Source organism: Oncorhynchus kisutch, linkage group LG8, assembly GCF_002021735.2.
Source record: "Oncorhynchus kisutch isolate 150728-3 linkage group LG8, Okis_V2, whole genome shotgun sequence".
Taxonomy (NCBI): domain Eukaryota; kingdom Metazoa; phylum Chordata; class Actinopteri; order Salmoniformes; family Salmonidae; genus Oncorhynchus; species Oncorhynchus kisutch.
The window spans coordinates 35,008,353-35,026,825 of record NC_034181.2 but is presented as its reverse complement, the minus strand read 5'-3'; the positions used below and the strand labels follow the sequence as shown (position 1 = coordinate 35,026,825).

The window sequence follows — 18,473 nt, the reverse complement described above, 5'->3', positions numbered from 1 at the left end:
TGGAGGAGAGATTCACTTCTTGATGACATGCTGAATGCACTGAGGTGTCTGTTTAAACTACTAACACACAGCTCAGACACCCATGCATACCCAACAAGACATGCCACTAGAGGTCTGTTCACAATCCCAAAGTCAAAAACAGACTATGGGACACGCACAGTACTGCTTAGAACCATGGCTACACAGAACTCGATTCCACATCAGGCAACTGATGCAAGCAGTAGAATCAGATAAAAAGATACACCTTATGTAACAGTGGGGACTGTGAAGAGACACACAGGCACAGGCACACATTCACATGATAAGACACGTATACAAATATGTGGTAGTAGGATAGTGGCCTGAGGGAACACACTTAATGTGTTGTGAAAAGTGTTCTGAAATGTAATGTCATGTAATATTTTCAAATGTATATAACTGTGTTAATGTTGCTGTACCCCTTGGAAGCAGCTAATGGGGATCCTTAATGAATACAAATATCCTTTCTAATCAAAACTAATCCAAACCCCTTTTACTTGGCTTCTGCCAACAGAATATATAACTACTGTAGTACTACTGCCATTTTTACCTCTATATGTAATGTTTCCCCCTTTGACTGTATTATGAAACTGAGTGTTTTTTCTTATTTTTCCTTTTCCCTCATTACCATTTATAACTCATAACAATTTCTTATTTGCCATCCCCATGGAGAATTAAGTGTCAACAACTCAGAATAGATGTTTTTTTTCATAATTTGGTAGTCCAGGTGGAGTTCTTTGTCCACCACTTTTTTTCACACCAACTGTCAAAACTTGTGTTGAAGCCTATTTTTATTAAACCAGGTAAGTCAGTTAAGAACAAATTCTTATTTTACAATGATAGCCTACTCCGGCCAACCCTGGGCCAATTGTGCGCCACCGTATGGGACTCCTGATTCCGGACGGTTGTGATACAGCCCAGGATTGGGTCTGTAGTGATGCCTCTAGAACTGAGATGCAGTGCCTTAGACCGCTGCGCCACTCAGGAGCCCTAGCAAGAGAAGGTCTCTGTCAGCTGAGAGAAAAAACCCACCTGTTGCTTGAAAACTGCAGATGAAAAAACAGGGAACACAACAAGTGAATCACACATACATAAGATACAAGACAATGAGATTTTTGCCACAGTTTAGGACTGTACCCTATTATGAACAACTTTTGTTTAATGCAACAAAAAAAGAGAGACAGAGTTTTGCCAATTTAATAAGATTCAGTTTCAATAAAGGAAAAACAAACATATTTCCAATAAACATATGTGATTATATACAATATTTGCATCTTTACAAATCAATATCTTTCTTACAAAACACAACAACATAGATAATTTAATATATACAAGCATTTGCTGAAGTGCAAAGAACCCCTTGGGGTATAACATCTTAAAAATATATAGATTTTGCAATTTAAAAAAAAAAGTTAGGTAGTGAACACATCACATCCACTCCCTTCACATAACAGTAATAAAAGTTGTTGCCCTCAGAAAAATAAATGCAGCTTCATAGACTTGAGGACATCATCACAAGGTAAAATGTGATAGTGTGTACAATCCTGGTTTGTGTCATCTTTATCTGTAGGAGAAAGCAATGAATGGAGAGTGTAATAGGTGGACTCCATTGTGCTCACAAGATACCTCCACTCCCCCCCTGTCACAGTTCAGGGCAAGGCCTAACTCCACATTGGTCAGCAGGGGGCCCACCCCCTCCCCCCAGAGATCAACATTGGTATCCTGCAGAGACCATGGTGCTCCTGGCCTTTCTCGTGGGCCCCCACTTGAAAGCTCCCCCACTTTCCGCATGCCAACTAGGCTTGGCCCCCCTATGGCACCACCAGCTGCCTCCTGAAGACCTTGGAATAGGAACAGCAGATCAACTTGAAGCTCCAGAACGTTTTCTTTTGACAGCAACATGTATCTGTGGAATAAAAAGGTGAAGAGTGGAGTCAGGACTGCAAAAATCGCTGAAGTTGGAGACTTTTATTTCCCTCACCAACTTTAAACATCTGCTATCTGAGCAGCTAACCGATCGCTGCAGCTGTACATAGTCCATCTGTAAATAGCCCACCCCAATTTACCTACCTCATCCCCATACTGTTTTTATTTATTTACTTTTCTGCTCTTTTGCACACCAGTATCTCTACTTGCACATGACCATCTGGTCATTTATCACTCCAGTGTTAATCTGCTAAATTGTAATTATTTGCTCCTATGGCCTATTTATTGCCTACCTCCTCATGCCTTTTGCACACAATGTATATAGACTCTTTTTTTTCTACTGTGTTATTGACTTGTTTATTGTTTACTCCATGTGTAACTCTGTGTTGTTGTCTGTTCACACTGCTATGCTTTATCTTGGCCAGGTCGCAGTTGTAAATGAGAACTTGTTCTCAACTGGCCTACCTGGTTAAATAAAGGTGAAATTTAAAAATAAAAAAAAGGACCACAGTACTTTTGCCTCATAATCACAACTTTCAGTTTCCATAGATATGGAATATAGTTATTTAAAAAGTTGAGGTAATACAGCTAAGTATGTGTATCATCATGTCAACTAGGACTCTTACCGTGTGGGAAGCTTGCGTTTTGCCATGTAGGAAAGGACAGGCTCAATGTTCAGGTGTTGAGGATTCAACACATAGAGATGAATCTCAGCTCTCATTACTGTCACTGACAGAACATCCTGACTGAGAAGGAACTCCATGTCTGTATCTAATGGGGGGGGGAGGAGAAACATTATGTAAGGCCTAAATGAAAGAAGTACCACTCAGAATGTGACAATGGCCCCATTCCTCCTCACTAGAATTAATGTTATCTTCTATAAAACCTAAGTCTTAAAGGCACTTTGAATTTAGATTCTTTATTGTAGGTCTGTCTACACAGGCCTACTTATTTAGTCCAAGAGTAGGCACAATAAATGGCTGATAATCTACTTCAAATGACTGGATTTAGATTCCTACCTCCACTGATACGACCCTGAATCCCCTTGACGCCTCTGCAATGGAAATGTAATTGACAGCAACGATAGACCCGTCTGACAAAACGGAATAGCGGTTGCTCTGGATAGACTGCACGCCGTAAACCTCTTTGGGGCATTGAAAGCACCCGAAGACGATGTTGCTGTGCCAAATCCATCCGGAGCGCGTTGGTTTCCATCCAAGGCACTGCCAACAGTGCGCAATGTTGCCGCTGTGTCGCCTCACTCTCCCGTCGCCACCGTCTCAAGATATCTGTGTGTAAAGTCTTGTGTCCATCCTGAAAAGTGGATGACTTTGACAGTAACTCCTTAACCGCGCCACACTGTACTCCAATTAAATGAGTAGTCATAGATAGACACATTAAGGCAATCCAAAATAAGGCTGTAAAAGCCATGGTGGTGGGTTCGTAGTTGGAGTGCTCCACTAGAGTTGTATCAGCTCCGTCCAGTAGTACAGCGTTACTGAAAAGGACCGCTTATCTCCGTGGTTTAAGGGGTATGCCCTTACGCTGACAATGGCCGGGCATTCTGCCACTTAGAATTTTAATTCTGTTTCTCCACACCCTGTTTTTTCCGTGCCCCTAACCACCTAGTTGCACCCCACTGGCCCATAAAATGCGTTTGCATAATAAGGCACCCGGGAACACCTACTCCAGTCATTCAAATTCAGCTTCGCAACTAATGACCCTAATTACACTATATTTGGACCACCAAGAATGGTTTCATTTACAAGACAAACAAAAGGCACAGAAACCGAGATGACTTTCTATATGGATAGTGTTCGCACGTAGACAGTCCTGTATGTTATGAAGCCCCAAATTATCTTACATTTCATGTCAACTTACATTTTGTCATTGTTCCTCCACTTCACCCAAAACAATATAATTACCATGATAACAAGTGGGGTTGGTGTTCGTACTTGAGTGTTTGTAAAATGCTGCCAGCGCCTCCATCTCTTGTTCCATTGAGCTACTAGGCCTATTATTGATATGGCACTACAGGGACCAGTGGCCCCTGTAATTTAGAGTACAATGTGCAGCTCATTTAGACAATACAATTAAGATAGAGTTAATTTACTAATTCACCCATACATCATTTGATCTATTGTAAATAACCACATTAGAATACATGCATTTGAAATAGTTTACCTGGAAGAAAAATTGCTTGCCATAAGACCAAGATGTATTGACAAAAATACTTTTCCCCAAGAATCACCCATTCATTTTTAGCAAACTGCAGTCTTTGCAAACAACCTCATCGAATATTATTGGAAAAGGACTGAACATTGTCACATTGAGTGTATGCAATGGCTTTTGAGTTATCAACATAAACCCCATAAGGAAATCCAAGAGTACACAATAATTACATATCTGTAAATACATACATATTTTTTTCTACATACACCATGTCATTTGTGGGTGGTAGTGGTGAACGATTTAGTGACAGCCGAGAGGATTACAGTGATTAGGAAACTCAGCAGCCATGTCCTGAAGTTTGTACATTGAGTATTTGTTACACAAAACCACTTGTGTTCTGTACAAGCTCATGTGGTGTGTTGGAATTTCATAGTGCAAAATCTCTGCAGTCTTGACAAAGACCATGGCCCTCTGCACATTAACACAAAACAATGTAGAACTTGACCATCATTCTTGTAAATAGTTTATTTAACCAGCTAAGTCATTGAGAACACATTCGGTTATACAATAATGACCTGACCAAGATAGGACAATAACCATGCAGCAAAGCGAACAAGTGACGACATTACAGATAAAGCAAACATTTCTTAAACATTTCTTAAAAAGGTAAATACATACAACTTCCTATAATTCTTTACAAAGTGCTTATATTAACTTGCAAAAAGGTTCAGTGTAAGTACAGTGTTGGAAATGAATTTAAAGAGTATCATATTCAGAGCAGTGACTGAGTAGAGAGTGAGTGCTGAGTAGTGCTGGTGGAACTCTCCTTGCCGTGGTCAGTCAGAGCAGGTTTACCCCATGTTTCATTAATCTGTGTCGGGCCTTGCTGGGCAGAGAGAAAGCACTGTCCTGGTGGTTAGGAATGCCAGAGTTTCTCACTGCTCCGCCTTTCTGCAGGAAGTACGTCTCCTGGGCCACGCTGCGGGTCCCGTACACAGCTGCACCAGCGCTCCTGTGGTATAAACATTGTGTCTAAACATTATACATACAACTCAATGCCAAAACACTCAAGGATAATACAAACTGCATAATGATGGCCTCCGTTCCACTACCCCCCATTATCAGCCTTGAGGAGTAATGAATGGTGAGAGCCCCCTCCGTCACTGCTGGTCATACTGACCTGACAATAGCCTCCTGCAGAGCTTCAGTGTGAGAGAAATGCGAGTGGAGCAGCGATGTGGCTCTCACAAAGGAACACTCCTGGGCTCCCCCTGGCCTGCTAGACAGGTTGGCTGCAGGGACACACAGCAGTCTCTCGTTACAAATACCACACAAACATGAGCGGCAATCAACCACGCAATAAAAAAGCCTGAGATCGTGTACAGGGTCCTAGTTGCTCAAATGTACTCCAAAATATCCATATCAGCTAACACAAAGTTCACACAAAACACCACAGTCCCACAAAATGCCCCAAAACATCCCAATCAGCTACTGCAAAGCACTGAGCTTTCTACTCACTCTAGCAGTAAGGTGAACACTGGGAAACTGAAAGACATGGTTCCATAGACAGAAATGGACAAAGAGAGAGGCAAAAGGTAAGAGTCAGGCAAAGGTGGAAAAAATAAGTATAGAATATACAGAGGGCTGAGAATATTCAAGCCTCACTTGTGAGCGTGTTCTGTATACAGTCAAAGTGTGCAAAGGTGTACGGTCCATGTGGGCCGGGAGCCCCCAGAGCAGTGGTCCTCAGATGTGCCTCCAGTCCGTTCAAAGATGCCAGGCTGCTGTGATACTGAGCAAACCACAGGGTGAGAGTAGACTAAATAACAAACTGCTGTAATAATATGTGGGGCAATAGTATATTTAAGCAATAAGGCACGGGGGGGGGGGGGGGGGGGGGTATGGCCAATATACCACGGCTAAGGGCTGTTCTTAAACACGACGCAACGTGGAGTGCCTGGATACAGCCCTTAGCCAGTATATTGGCCATATACCACAAACCTCCAAAGTACCTTATTGTTATTATAAACTGGTTACCAATGTAATTAGAGCAGTAAAAATACATGTTTTGTCATACCCGTGGTGTATGGTATATATGGTCTGGCTATACCCATGGTATACATGGTCTGTCTATACCCGTGGTATATGGCTGTCAGCCAATCAGCATTCAGGGCTTGAACCACCCAGTTTATACATTTCATGTTCTAACTGTTGAACACAGGTGGTGGTCCAGAAGGCGGAAACTCTTGTGGAACACTCATGCATGAACAAACATTCATATCCCTCCCATATTCCCCAAAAGTTCCTCACCACTTCCTCCGTGGCTGCAGTGTTGCTGTGGAAGTCTGGCTCCACCAGTAGGGCCAGTACCAGCCCTCTCACCCTGTGCTGGTACAACGACATGGGGAGCAGAGGGGCCTCTGTGGAGTTCTCACCGGGCGAAGGGGAGTAGGGGGGCACATCACAAGTATCAGCCTGCAGTAAACCTGTACTCCCCTGTCCTTCCTTCTCCTTAAACACCTTCACATTCCCCATCCTCTGACTGCCAGGCTCTGGGGACTCCTGACCTCTGAACCGGAGGGCTCCAGCTCTCTCTCCACTCAGAACAATACTACCTCCATTCTGTCCATTGATGTGACGCAGGTCCTTGTTTTGCATTGACCTGCCTCCTTCTGCAGGACCCGATTCATCTCTCCCACCATCTATGCTGTTATAACTGTGGTCGTACGAACTTCCTGTGACACCCTCCTCCACCTCATGGTACAGCTTTCCATTGGACAAGTTATGACCAGAGGTCTCTGGAGCGACCTTGATAGGTGAAGGGCTGAGAGGGCCAGGAGTGTGAAATGAAGGACTTGGGCTAAATAGCGACTCATCAGGTATAGTTGACTGGGGAGTGGAGGGATAATGGAAGGATAGTGGCACGTAGTGTGTGGGGTCTGGGTCAAGCGGATCAGTGGTTGGTGTGTCAGATAGAGTTCTTGACAGGAGGCGGGACTTCCTAGTTCGGTTTGATTCCTTTGGAGTAGATTGGGTAGATTTGGATCTGCAGGACAGACACAGGCTCAACAATGTATCCTCATATCAGGGTGGCAACCATTCAAAACGTGTCTAACCCCAACTTTCACTTGGCTTTGAGCTTACTGTATCAGGACGGAACACACAACTCACTCTAGTTAAGAGTCATCATTTATACAGTGGAGGGGGGTTTCTTTCAGAGGTGGGTGAAGTACCTGGATTCTCTGTCCACAGGAGCGGAGCGGAGATACTGTAGTTCAGTGGCGGTCAGGAACACAGTGGTGGAGGTCACTGGGCTAGATAGAGGAGTGCTGCCAGAAGAGCTGGAGGAACTCAGTCCATTGGGTCTCTGTTCCTAGAACAATGTAGAAGCATAAGCAAAAATGTATGGCAAGGCCTGTAACTAAAACGGACGACTTTGGGAAGAAAAAATAAATAGTATAACTTGGCGCAGGAAGAAATGGCAGCAGTTTTAAGGGCGCCCAACCAACTGTGCTATTACGTGTTTTTTCCGCGTTATTTTTAACTTATTTTGTACATGTTTCTGCAACCGTATCGTACGGTAAAAAATAGCTTCAGGATATCAGGACAGCGATCACTCACCTCGGATTAGACAAATAATTTTTCTTCAACAAGCAGGACGCACAGGACATACTCCGAATACCCGACAAGCCAACATCCCAGTTATTGGCAAGAGGAAGAGACGCAGGTACAGAGGACACAGAGCGGGGTGCCTCGTGAGGATCCGCAGAAGGTGAGTTGGAAAGCTGCCGTTACCGTCAATATTACTCGCAAACGTGAAATCATTGGACAATAAATTAGACAAGGTACGATCACGAATATCCTACCAACGGGACAGCAAAAACTGTAATATTCTTATGTTTCACGGAATCGTGGCTGAATGATGATATGGATATTCTGCTAGCGGGACATACGCTGCACCGGCAAGATAGAACAGCACACTCCGGTAAGACGAGGGGGTGCGGTCTGTGCATATCTGTAAACAACAGCTGGTGCACGAAATGGAAGGAAGTCTCTAGAATTTGCTCGCCTGAAGTAGAGTATTTTGTGATAAAATGCAGCCCACACTATTTGCCTAGAGTTTTCAGCTATACTTTTCGTGGCTGTTTATTTACCACCACAGACAGATGCTGGCACCAAAGGCCATACTCAATCAGCTGTATAAGGAAATAAGCAAACAGGAAATCGCTCCCCCAGAGGCGGCGCTCCTAGTGGCCGGAGACTTTAATGCAGGGAAACTTAAATCAGTTCTACCTAATTTCTATCAACATGTTAAATGTGCAACCAGGAGGGATTTTTTTTTCCTAGATCACCTGTATTCCACACACAGAGATGCGTACAAAGCTCTCCCTTGCCCTCCACTTGGTAAATCCGACCACAATTCGATCCTGATTCGTGCGTACAAGCAAAAATTAAAGCAGGAAGCACCAGTGACTAGGTCTACAAAAAAGTGGTCAGATGATGCAGATGCTAAACTACAGGACTGTTTGTTTTGCTATCACAGATTAGAACATGTTCCGGGATTCTTCCGATGGCATTTAGCAGTACACCACATCAGTCACTGGCTTTATCAATAAGTGCATCGAGGACGTTGTCCCCACAGTGACTGTACATACCCCAACCAGAAGCCATGGATAACAGGCAACATTCAGACTGAGCTAAAGGGTAGATCTGCCGCTTTCAAGGTGCGGGACTCTAACCCGGAAGCTTATAAGAAATCCTGCTATGCCCTGCGACGAACCATCAGACAAGCAAAGCGTCAATACAGGACTAAGATTGAATCCTACTACACCGGCTCTGACGCTCGTCTTATGTGGCAGGGCTTGCAAACTATTACAGACTACAAAGGGAAGCACAGCCACGAGCTGCCCAGTGACACGAGCCCACTAGACGAGCTAAATCACTTTTATGCTCGCTTCGAGGCAAGCAACACTAAGGCATGCAATGAGAGCATCAGCTGTTCCGAACGACTGTGTGATCACGCTCTCCATAGCAAACGTGAGGAAGACCTTTAAACAGGTCAACATACACAAGGCTGCGGGTTTCAAGCAGACCACCAAGGCTGTTAATGGCACACATCAACATACCATTATCCCAGAAACCCTAGACCCACTCCAATTTGCATACCGCCAAAACAGATCCACGGATGATGCAATCTCTATTGCACTCCACACTGCCCTTTCCCACCTGGACAAAAAGAACACCTATGTGAGAATGCTATTCATTGACTACAGCTCAGCGTTCAACACCATAATACCCTCAAAGCTCATCACTAAGCTAAAGATCCTGGGACTAAACACCTCGCTCTGCAACTGGATCCTGGACCAACTGACGAGCCGCCCTCAGGTGGTAAGGGTAGTTAGCCTCACATCTGCCACGCTAATCCTCAACACTAGAGCCCCTCAGGGGTGCGTGCTCAATCCCCTCCTGTAGTCCCTGTTCACCCACAACTGCACGGCCAGGCACGACTCCAACACCATCATTAAGTTTGCAGACGACACAACAGTGATGGGCCTGATCACCAACAACGACGAGACAGTCTATAGGGAAGGGGTCAGAGACCTGGCCGGGTGGTGCCAGAATAACAACATATCCCTCAACGTAACCAAGACTAAGGAGATGATTGTGGACTACAGGAAAAGGAGAACTGAGCACACCCCCATTCTCATCGACAGGGCTGTAGTGGAGCAGGTTGAGAGCTTGAAGATGTCCACATCACCAACAAACTAGAATTGTCCAAACACACCAAGACAGTCGTGAGTAGAGGGCACGACAGTCTATTCCCCCTCAGAAAACTAAGAAGATTTGGCATAGGCCGTCAGATCCTCAAAAGGTTCTACAGCTGCAACATCGAGAGCATGACTGGTTGCATCACTGCCTGTTATTGCAACTGCCCGGCCTCCGACCGCAAGGCACTACAGAGGGTAGTGCGAACGGCCCAGTACATCACTAGGGCTAAGCTTCCTGCCATCCAGGACCTCTACACCAGGCGGTGTCAGAGGAAGGCCCTAAAAACTGTCAAAGACCCCAGCCATAGACTTTTCTCTCTACTACCGCATGGCAAACGGTACCGGAGTGCCAAGTCTAGGACCAAAAGGCTTCTCAACAGTTTTTACCCCTAAGCCATAAGACTCACTACTGTATAAAGCCTCGCTACTGTTATTTTTCACTGTCTTTTTACTTTTGGTTTAATTCTTTACTTACCTATTGTTCACCTAATGCCTTTTCCCCCCAAAATTGCACTGTTGGTTAGAGCCTGTAAGTATGCATTTCACTGTAAGGTCTACACCGGTTGTATTCAGCGCACTTGACAAATACATTTTGATTTACATTAAGATATTGATGAATAATACAACAACCCAACAAATTAAGACGATCACAAGATAAAATAAAAATCTCAAATGAGAGAAGCACCTAAATTATCAGCCATTGTCATTTACCTGCTTGTATGTTTCCATTTCATGAACCATGACTTTCACTGTGAGATCAGGAGGCATCTGTGTGCTGACAACCCTGTGGAGCAAAGACAGGTTTATATACACACAGTTCGTGTCTGGTTCTAATCTGTGGTTAACTACTCCAGCACTTTGCTGCAGCAAAGGTCAGACAGTTTACCTCCCACAGTAGAGTACACAACCAGCTAACACAAGGGGGCAGCGTTGACAGGCCTGCAGAATGAGGGCAGCCTTGAGTAGGAGAAGTGGGTCAATCTGAGAATCAAAACAAGGAGATAATTGCCAGGCTAGAAGTAAATCAACTTAAAAGATCAATGAAATAGATAGTAATTGTAACAGCGCCTTACATAAAATAAGGAATCGTATAATATTACCTGAGGTAGCAAACCCTACCGACATCATGCCCAACAGACGACTTATTACTTACATGTGTAGAGTCAATGGTGCTCAAGACACTGAAGATGTGGTGGAGTTCAGTGGCACCTCCTTGTAAGTGGGAGAGGTACTGGGTCCATCGAACAGCTAAATCTTCCTGACTGTAGATCTAAATGCAAGGCATTAGCAAAAAACAACGCACATCTATGTGAAGTGAGGACATGATATGGATATGACAGATTGCTGTATAGAGCTAAGATAAGTGTTAGTGATGTGCAGTTCACAAACTAATTGTTTATTTTTGAGCGCCTCTTTTTACTGACTGGAGAGTCAGGATGAGTTTTTCCTGAGATTCATTAGTCTTTCATTTGATCAGCTGGCCGCAATGAGTCCTACAACAAGACCGATACAAGCTCCTCTGAGACGTGATCCGACCACCACATAGGCATACGCAAAGGATAAATAGATCATGCTGTAGGCAGCATAGAGAACAAAATGTTTATTATAACTGATAATTGATTGCATGGTGCAAGAATGAATTCAATTAATTGATTGAACGTTACGAAGGACATAGCTTTATAGAACCAACACACTCGAAAACGAATAGTTTGGAGGGCTGCAGTTCGAACGATATTGTGCTTATCAGCCATACGGCAGTCAAGCAATGCTTTCTGCAAAGAGTATTTCAGAATCTAGTAGACCTTGTTTCAAACATTTGAAAAAATAATCATATTTTTATTCCTAGCAATCAACAAATGTACATTGTTTAAAACCTCTTTTAGGATCAGACATTTTTTTTCTAAATTTTCATCTAAAATGACATGCCCAAATCTAACTGCCTGTAGCTCAGGACCTGAAGCAAGGATATGCATATTCTTGATACCATTTGAACGAAAACACTGACGTTTGTGGAAATGTGAAATGAATGTAGGAGAATAAGATATTAGATCTTGTTAAAGCGAATACAAAAGAAAAACCGTGTTTTTTTTTTAGTTCCATCATCTTTGAAATGCAAGAGGAAGGCCAATATGTAATATTCCAGGTTAGGCGTAATTTCGATTTTGGCCACTAGATGGAGGCAGTGTATGTGCAAAGTTTTAGACTCTTCAATGAACCATTGCATTCTGTTCAAAATGTTGTATAAAGACTGCCCAAAATTAATACATTTTGAAGTTCATAACCGTGCACTCCCCTCAAACAATCGCATGGTATTCTTTCACTGTAATAGGTACAGTAAATTGGACGGTGCAGTTAGCTTAAAGTTCTTGTTAATCTTTCTGCCAATACAGGATATGTCTGTGTCCTGGGAAATTTCTTGTTCCTTACAACCTCATGCTACTCACATTAGCCTACGTCAGCTCAACCGTCCCACGGGGGACACCGATCCCTTAGAGGTTAAAGCACACTTTTACACGTTTGTCACAAATGGCAGCTCCAATAAGCATCCTATGGTGAACCACATGCAGGGCCGACTCTAGCCTTCTAGGGGCCCTAAGCGAGATTGGGTTGTGGGAGACTCCCGACCTTGTGGCAAAAATGTTAGTGGATCCCCTCCTAAACTGTGATTATTTTAGTTAAAGTTAATTTCCTGCGATTCCACATATTTTGTAATGATTTATGCCATGTTAATATGAGTCGGAGTGAGAATGACTAACAAATCAATAGGGGGGGGGGGGGGCGCTGGAGGTCACATCTCGTTCACCAGAGGGCACGCAGGATCCCTACCAAGGAAAGAAACTGAAAACTCATGATTCTACAAGCCTCTCGTTCACATGTCTTCAGGGCTGGTTCCAGGCATAAGCAACATAAGAGGTCGCTTAGGGCCACCGGGTGAACCTGCCTTGATGACATGTGAACGAGAGGCTTGACTTGTGAGTTTTCAGTTTATCTTTCCCTGGTAGGGGTCCTGTGTGCTCTGGGCATTACAGACTCAAATGAACAAAAGTAGTCTTAAGATTGGTTCTTTTGACTGAACAAGTTGAAAAGACCAGTCAGTAAAAATACGCAAACTTCCCATCACTATGAAGTGTTAGAGATGACTGTACCTGGTAGCTCTGGCGGATAGGGCCGTTATAGAAACTAAAGAGATTTATCAGCTGATCCAGGAAGTCACATATACTGACGTCTGGTATTTCCACTGAACAGCTTAAGGCCTGAGGGAGGGCAACATGGATAGTTATTATGACATATACACAGGGGATTGAGACAAAAACAAAAACAGGTTTAGGGGACGAAATGTCTCATTACAGTAGTCTATCCATCTGAGATATTGGTGAATGTTTCAATAAGATCTGTCAGGTTTTGCTCAAACATCTGAAGATATGTTAGACTTAGTGCATAGTTGTCATATGACAATGATCTGGTGTGGTTCCAGGCTATGGTGCAAATAACTTCGGGCGGAAGTGTCGTAACGAGATTATGGCTTAACTCACCCACAAAAAGTCGTCTTTCATGCGGATGGCGAACTTGCTCCGCCGTAGCCTGAGCAGACGTACAGGGGAGGAGGAGAGCTCAGAGACACAGCGGCTCACGCCTGCCAGCTGTCCACACAGCAGCTCCTGCTTATCCAGAGGTGTCTGGAAGAAATAAAAGGCAAATAACCATCATTCAATGGACTCATCCAATTGGTAGGGGATCATTACTGCAATCAAGTAATCATTCTTAATACACAGTATCAATAATCTCATTGAGGGAACACATACAAACTTGACATCCCTACCTCTTCAGGATAGAAGTAGCAGATGCCAGCTCTTGTAGGGTCACCCTCACCCTTGACCTTTGACCCATCATACAGGAAGAAGTTAATGCATCTGCAAATCACCAAGAAATCTGATTGAGTGAAAATAACCAAACTAACATTAGAAAACCAAGTAAGGACTATTGAATAGCAGAAAAAAATGGATAGGAATTCAATAGAATAATAGAACCTCAGATCAGAGGTGACAGTCCCACCTTCTTGAGTCAGGCACAATGATCTCAGCCATAGCTGCCATTGATTGTTGTCTGTCCTCCACACTCTCCTCACCTTTATAAAGACCGTGATTAATAAAACAAGTGCATTCATTACGTGAATGTTATATCCTAGCTAGGTACAATGCAGATAACTAGGCCTATTGTTTTTCCATTTTGATAGGACATGCCTTCGCTATTGAACCAACTGGTGGCAATTACCGACTGCATGATTAAAAATCGTAAGACCCCACATTGAACAGAATTGCCCAAAGTACTTCTACTAGCATGTAACGTTAATTTCACAAATCAAGTTATGTCTCGCGAACTACCAGCTGGCTGGCATTTAGCTTACCAAATTCGTCAAGCCGCTTCCAAATGATGTTGACGCAGTCTTCCTCCAGGTCCTTCAAGGTAATACATGTAAAGTCGTCATCTCAGTCGAACAATACCTTCAAATTTCCTACCTTTACTTTGACAAACTTCACTCCTTTGTTTCAGACAATTTAACAGACTCAATTGAAAACAGAGTAACTAACAATAGCTACTCGCTTGCTAGAGGAATGCGAGTCACAAGAAGTTAGTCATGTGAAAGAAGGGGAAGCAAATAGTGTCAAACAGTGCGTTGCTCTGAAACACGAATTTCTAAACTCCTTTCGTAACTCCAAACATAGCAGACTTATTTGGTAGAGAAAGAGACATACGAAACCACTTGATAGTGTACACGACTTAATAATGACAAACACATTTAGGTAATATTTATTTTAGTTAAGTTTAAGCACACATTGTGTTAAATGGTCCAGAAAGGTTTTACTATCATTGAGTCCCTTGTGACAAGTATGCATAGTTAAACATAATGGAATAGAGGAGCGTAAACTGTTTGAAGAGCGTGGTCTAGTAACAGAGTAAAGCATTGAGGGAAGACTCTGGTCCCAGTGTATGAGGTAATCTGGAAGAAGAGTGATCATTCTTCACGTCCTTCATAGCCATCAGGGAGGGCATTTACTTCAGGGTTGTGGAACAGGCTCTTGTTGCCATCACCCCATGGGAAACGCTGGTGAGAGACGAGTTAAGTTAACATAATGACAAATTCAACTAACAGGGGGCACATTAAAATGTGTAAATACTCTAGACAAAATTACAGCGACTATAATACCTAAAACTATACGATCAGAGGTGTTTTGCAACAACTGGATGCATTTAGTATTTTGTCATAATTTAAAAAAAAACTTGAATCAGACCTTGCTGCGAATGCGAAGGTGGCTGTAAGGTACGAACTCAGGTTCCACATGGTGTGCAGCATGTTGCTGCATCTTCAGGTACATGTTCAACATGCACACTGCAACCCCCGGAAGGGCAACTACAAAGGAGAGGATCTTCCATGTTCTGGCTGGAGAAGAAACAAGAACAAATTTAATTTGATGAGTAACACTGAAGCAAAGGCTTTATTTACACTGAAGCAATACATTTGATCTTTATGTTCAGCAACATAATTAAATCACAATGGATTCATTTTTGAATGAAGCAGCTGCCTGTTAGCTGTTGAGTCAGTGGAGAAATTAGCTAGCTATGTTGTGCTAAATGGCAATGTGAACCATTTAGCTAACATTAGCTAGAAAGCAAACTGGCAGTATTGGAAATTGGAGTGAATTAAATGTTTTATTCATCATTTATTGCTAGGTAGCTATCTTGGTAAAGCATTGTGCTGCACTTACCACCCAAATTTCATATGAAATGTGTGTGACTGCCTGGCTCAGTTTAGTTATCTAGCTAAAGTTAACTTGCCAATGAGCATGTGCACAGTATCAAACTGAACACAACTAAAAAATAAAAATAATATTTTTTTCTATATGCAGATTTCCTTATTTAGAATAATTCTGATGAAATGGGGGATGGATTACACCAGGAAAAGTGCCCTCTAATTGCTCTTGTGACTTCTCTGGCTCCCTACGTGGAGGTTTGTGCTCTCCGACTGGCTCAAAGTCAAGTTCTCGGCCACTGGCAAGCATTGTGATTCTACAAGTAGAAAACGTCAGGTTCATTGGCACCAGGTCGATACGCAGTAGGGTCGTCTTGTTCTAGAAAGAGAAGGAAGGGCCTCCTACTGCGCTAAGTACCTGACAGCAATGTTCCCTCTGACTTCCGGGGGAGCTGCGCACCTGCGACTGCCATGCATAAGAAATATCAGCCCATACAGAGAAGCATGAGATTGCACTTCAGTTTTCCCCTTTAGTTAACAACGTTTCCCTTCGAATTAATGCAATATTAGCTACTTTCAATGAACCATACCAAAACAAAAACTAACTATGCAAAGGATTGTCAGAGCGTAATGGAGTAGGATTCTATTGCATTGAAAGGCATGACTCCGGCCCATATTCTATACAGGCGGGTGAGCCATAACCAATCAGAGCTGCAGTATCCATGCGTCACCGTAAGGATGGTGCCAGGTTTCCTCCAGATGTGACGTTTAGCATTCAGGCCAAAGAGTTTAATCTTGGTTTCATCAGACCAGAGAATCTTGTTTCTCATGGTCGGAGAGTCTTTAGGTGCCTTTTGGCAAACTCCAAGTGGTCTGTCATGTGTATTTTACTGAGGAGTGGCTTCCATCTGGCCACTACCATAAAGGCCTGATTGGTGGAGTGCTGCAGAGATTGTTGTCCTTCTGGAAGGTTTTCCACACAGGAACTCTGGAGCTATGTCAGTGACCATTGGGATCTTGGTCACCTCCCTGGGCTAAGGCCCTTCTCCCCCGATTGCTCAGTTTGGCCAGGCGGCCATCTCTAGGAAGAGAGTCTTGGTGGTTCCAAAGTTCTTCCATTTAAGAATGATGGAGGCCACTTATCTTGGGGACCTTCAATGCTGCAGACATTTTTTGGTGTCCTTCCCCAGATCTGTGCCTCGACACAATCCTGTCTCGGAGCTCTACTGACAATTCCTTCGACCTCATGGCTTGGTTTTTGCTATGAAATGCACTGTCAACAGTGGGACTTTATATAGCCCGGTGTGCCCCTTTCAAAATAATTTCCAATCAATTGAACCTACCACAGGTGGATTCCAATCAAATTGTAGAAATATCAAGGATGATCAATTTGAGTCTCTGAATACTTATGTTTTTTGCAAAAATGTCTAAACCTGTTTTTGCTTTGTCATTATGGGGTAGTGTGTGTGATTTAAATAAAACATTTTCCTCAATTTTAGAATAAGGCTGTAACATAACATTTTGAAAAGGGGAAGGTGTTTGAATACTTTCCGAGTGAAATTTATCCAAATAGTCAGATTTCATAACCCAATACATCCGTTCATAAGCACAGAGCTCTGACATATCGGTGCATGTTTCTCATAACTTGAAGATTTTACATTTTATGGTCTTTGTCTTCAAAGTTGTTTCTGCCAGTCGCAAAAAGCTAAATTAGCATGACGAGCTGAATTAAAATGTAAGGTATAGAAAATAAAAAGCTTGGTATACACTCAGTGCTCAGTTGACATCTCAGTTGATTTACTCAACCTAAAGCTGGCCATCCTACAAGTGTAAAAACTCAAGGTAACTATAATTGGTCCGAATGCAATGTTCCCTCTAAGCTGTGTGCAGTCTTTTAAAATGATAAACTTGGATTAGCTAACAACGTGCCATTGGAACACAGGAGTGATGGTTGCTGATAATGGGCCTCTGTATGCTTATGTAGATATTCCATAAATAAAAACATTTTAAAACGTTTTCAGCTACAATAGTATTTCTGATCGATTTGATGTCATTTTAAAATGAAATATTTTTGTTTTTCTTTCAAAAACAAGTACATTTCAAAGAGACCCCAAACTATTGAACTGTAGTGTATACAGAAATTTGTCAATCAGTGTGGAAGAACTTGATTGGCCTGCAATAGAGCCCTGAACTCAACCCCATCAAACACCTTTGGGATGAATTGGAAAGCCGACTGCGAGCCAGGCCTAATCACCCAACATCTGTGCCCTACCTCACTAATGCTTGTGGTTGAATGGAAGGAAGTCCCGGCAGCAATATTCCAAAATCTAGTGGAAAGCCTTCCCAGAAGAGTGGAGGCTTTATAGCAGCAACGGGGGGCCCAACTCCATATTAATGCCCATGATTGTGGAATGAGATGTTCGATGAGCAGGTGTCATACTTTAGGTCATGTAGTGTTGCTAGCCATCTGGCTAGTATAGGTGGGACTTGAATTGCCAACAACTCCTGTGTATGTGGTTGATTTGCCAAGTTCCTGTAGCTAACGTTAACTTAGCTAGTTACATTAGTAAAATTCTCTGTTATGCTGCCTCACGCTAACGTTACGTTGGCTAACGAGCAAGGTCACTACGTTATGTCCTTCAAACAACTGTTTATGTCTTGTCATTACTAAATCGTTTCATTTGAGAAATGTTTGTGTGGGTTTACCTGTTTGCTCCCCATGACTATGGGCCGCTGAGGCAGAGAGTTGACGGGTCTGGATTATTGAGGACCGTAGGAGAGCTTGCGAAATTCGTCCAAAAGACACCATTTTCGCAGTCTTTCTGACCGATCAGATGAGC

General features: G+C 43.0%; 2 protein-coding genes and 1 pseudogene across 3 annotated transcripts; all 3 read right to left on the bottom strand.

The window, feature by feature from the left end:
• Positions 1-1,205: 1,205 nt before the first annotated feature.
• On the bottom strand, positions 1,206-3,468 carry LOC109895092 (uncharacterized). The gene is made up of 3 exons (XM_020488738.2): positions 2,964-3,468; positions 2,571-2,715; positions 1,206-1,924 (listed from the first exon to the last, which is right to left on the bottom strand). Exons 1-3 carry the CDS (start codon positions 3,373-3,375, stop codon positions 1,579-1,581), a joined length of 903 nt encoding a protein of 300 aa, XP_020344327.1. The 5' UTR covers positions 3,376-3,468; the 3' UTR covers positions 1,206-1,578.
• A 1,155-nt stretch (positions 3,469-4,623) lies between these two features.
• Positions 4,624-14,555, bottom strand: hps4 (HPS4 biogenesis of lysosomal organelles complex 3 subunit 2). Of its 2 annotated transcripts, none has more exons than XM_020489794.2 (13): positions 14,290-14,555; positions 13,938-14,010; positions 13,705-13,795; positions 13,418-13,561; positions 13,031-13,138; positions 11,038-11,154; positions 10,771-10,865; positions 10,596-10,668; positions 7,350-7,489; positions 6,427-7,162; positions 5,782-5,908; positions 5,297-5,408; positions 4,624-5,128 (listed from the first exon to the last, which is right to left on the bottom strand). In XM_020489794.2, exons 2-13 carry the CDS (start codon positions 13,976-13,978, stop codon positions 4,957-4,959), a joined length of 1,956 nt encoding a protein of 651 aa, XP_020345383.1. In that variant the 5' UTR covers positions 13,979-14,010; positions 14,290-14,555; the 3' UTR covers positions 4,624-4,956. The 2 variants fall into 2 exon arrangements, with proteins under 2 accessions (XP_020345383.1, XP_031686054.1); XM_031830194.1 differs by having other exon boundaries at positions 13,705-13,761; positions 14,290-14,554.
• Positions 14,556-14,681: 126 nt separating this feature from the next.
• Positions 14,682-18,469, bottom strand: LOC109895801 (cytochrome c oxidase subunit 6A, mitochondrial-like; annotated as a pseudogene).
• Between the last annotated feature and the right edge of the window lie 4 nt (positions 18,470-18,473).

Excerpts from the sequence above, each read along its gene's own strand:
- hps4 (XM_020489794.2), bottom strand. The coding sequence starts at position 13,978 with ATGGCAGCTATGGCTGAGATCATTGTGCCTGACTCAAGAAG. Across the intron at positions 13,796-13,937 it reads ATTGTGCCTGACTCAAGAAG|ATGCATTAACTTCTTCCTGT; the intron begins GTGGGACTGTCA and ends GGTGATTTGCAG. Across the intron at positions 7,163-7,349 it reads CCTGTGGACAGAGAATCCAG|ATCCAAATCTACCCAATCTA; the intron begins GTACTTCACCCA and ends TCTGTCCTGCAG.
- LOC109895092 (XM_020488738.2), bottom strand. The coding sequence starts at position 3,375 with ATGGCTTTTACAGCCTTATTTTGGATTGCCTTAATGTGTCTATCTATG. Across the intron at positions 2,716-2,963 it reads TCAGGGTCGTATCAGTGGAG|ATACAGACATGGAGTTCCTT; the intron begins GTAGGAATCTAA and ends CCCCCCCATTAG. Across the intron at positions 1,925-2,570 it reads AAACGCAAGCTTCCCACACG|ATACATGTTGCTGTCAAAAG; the intron begins GTAAGAGTCCTA and ends TTTATTCCACAG.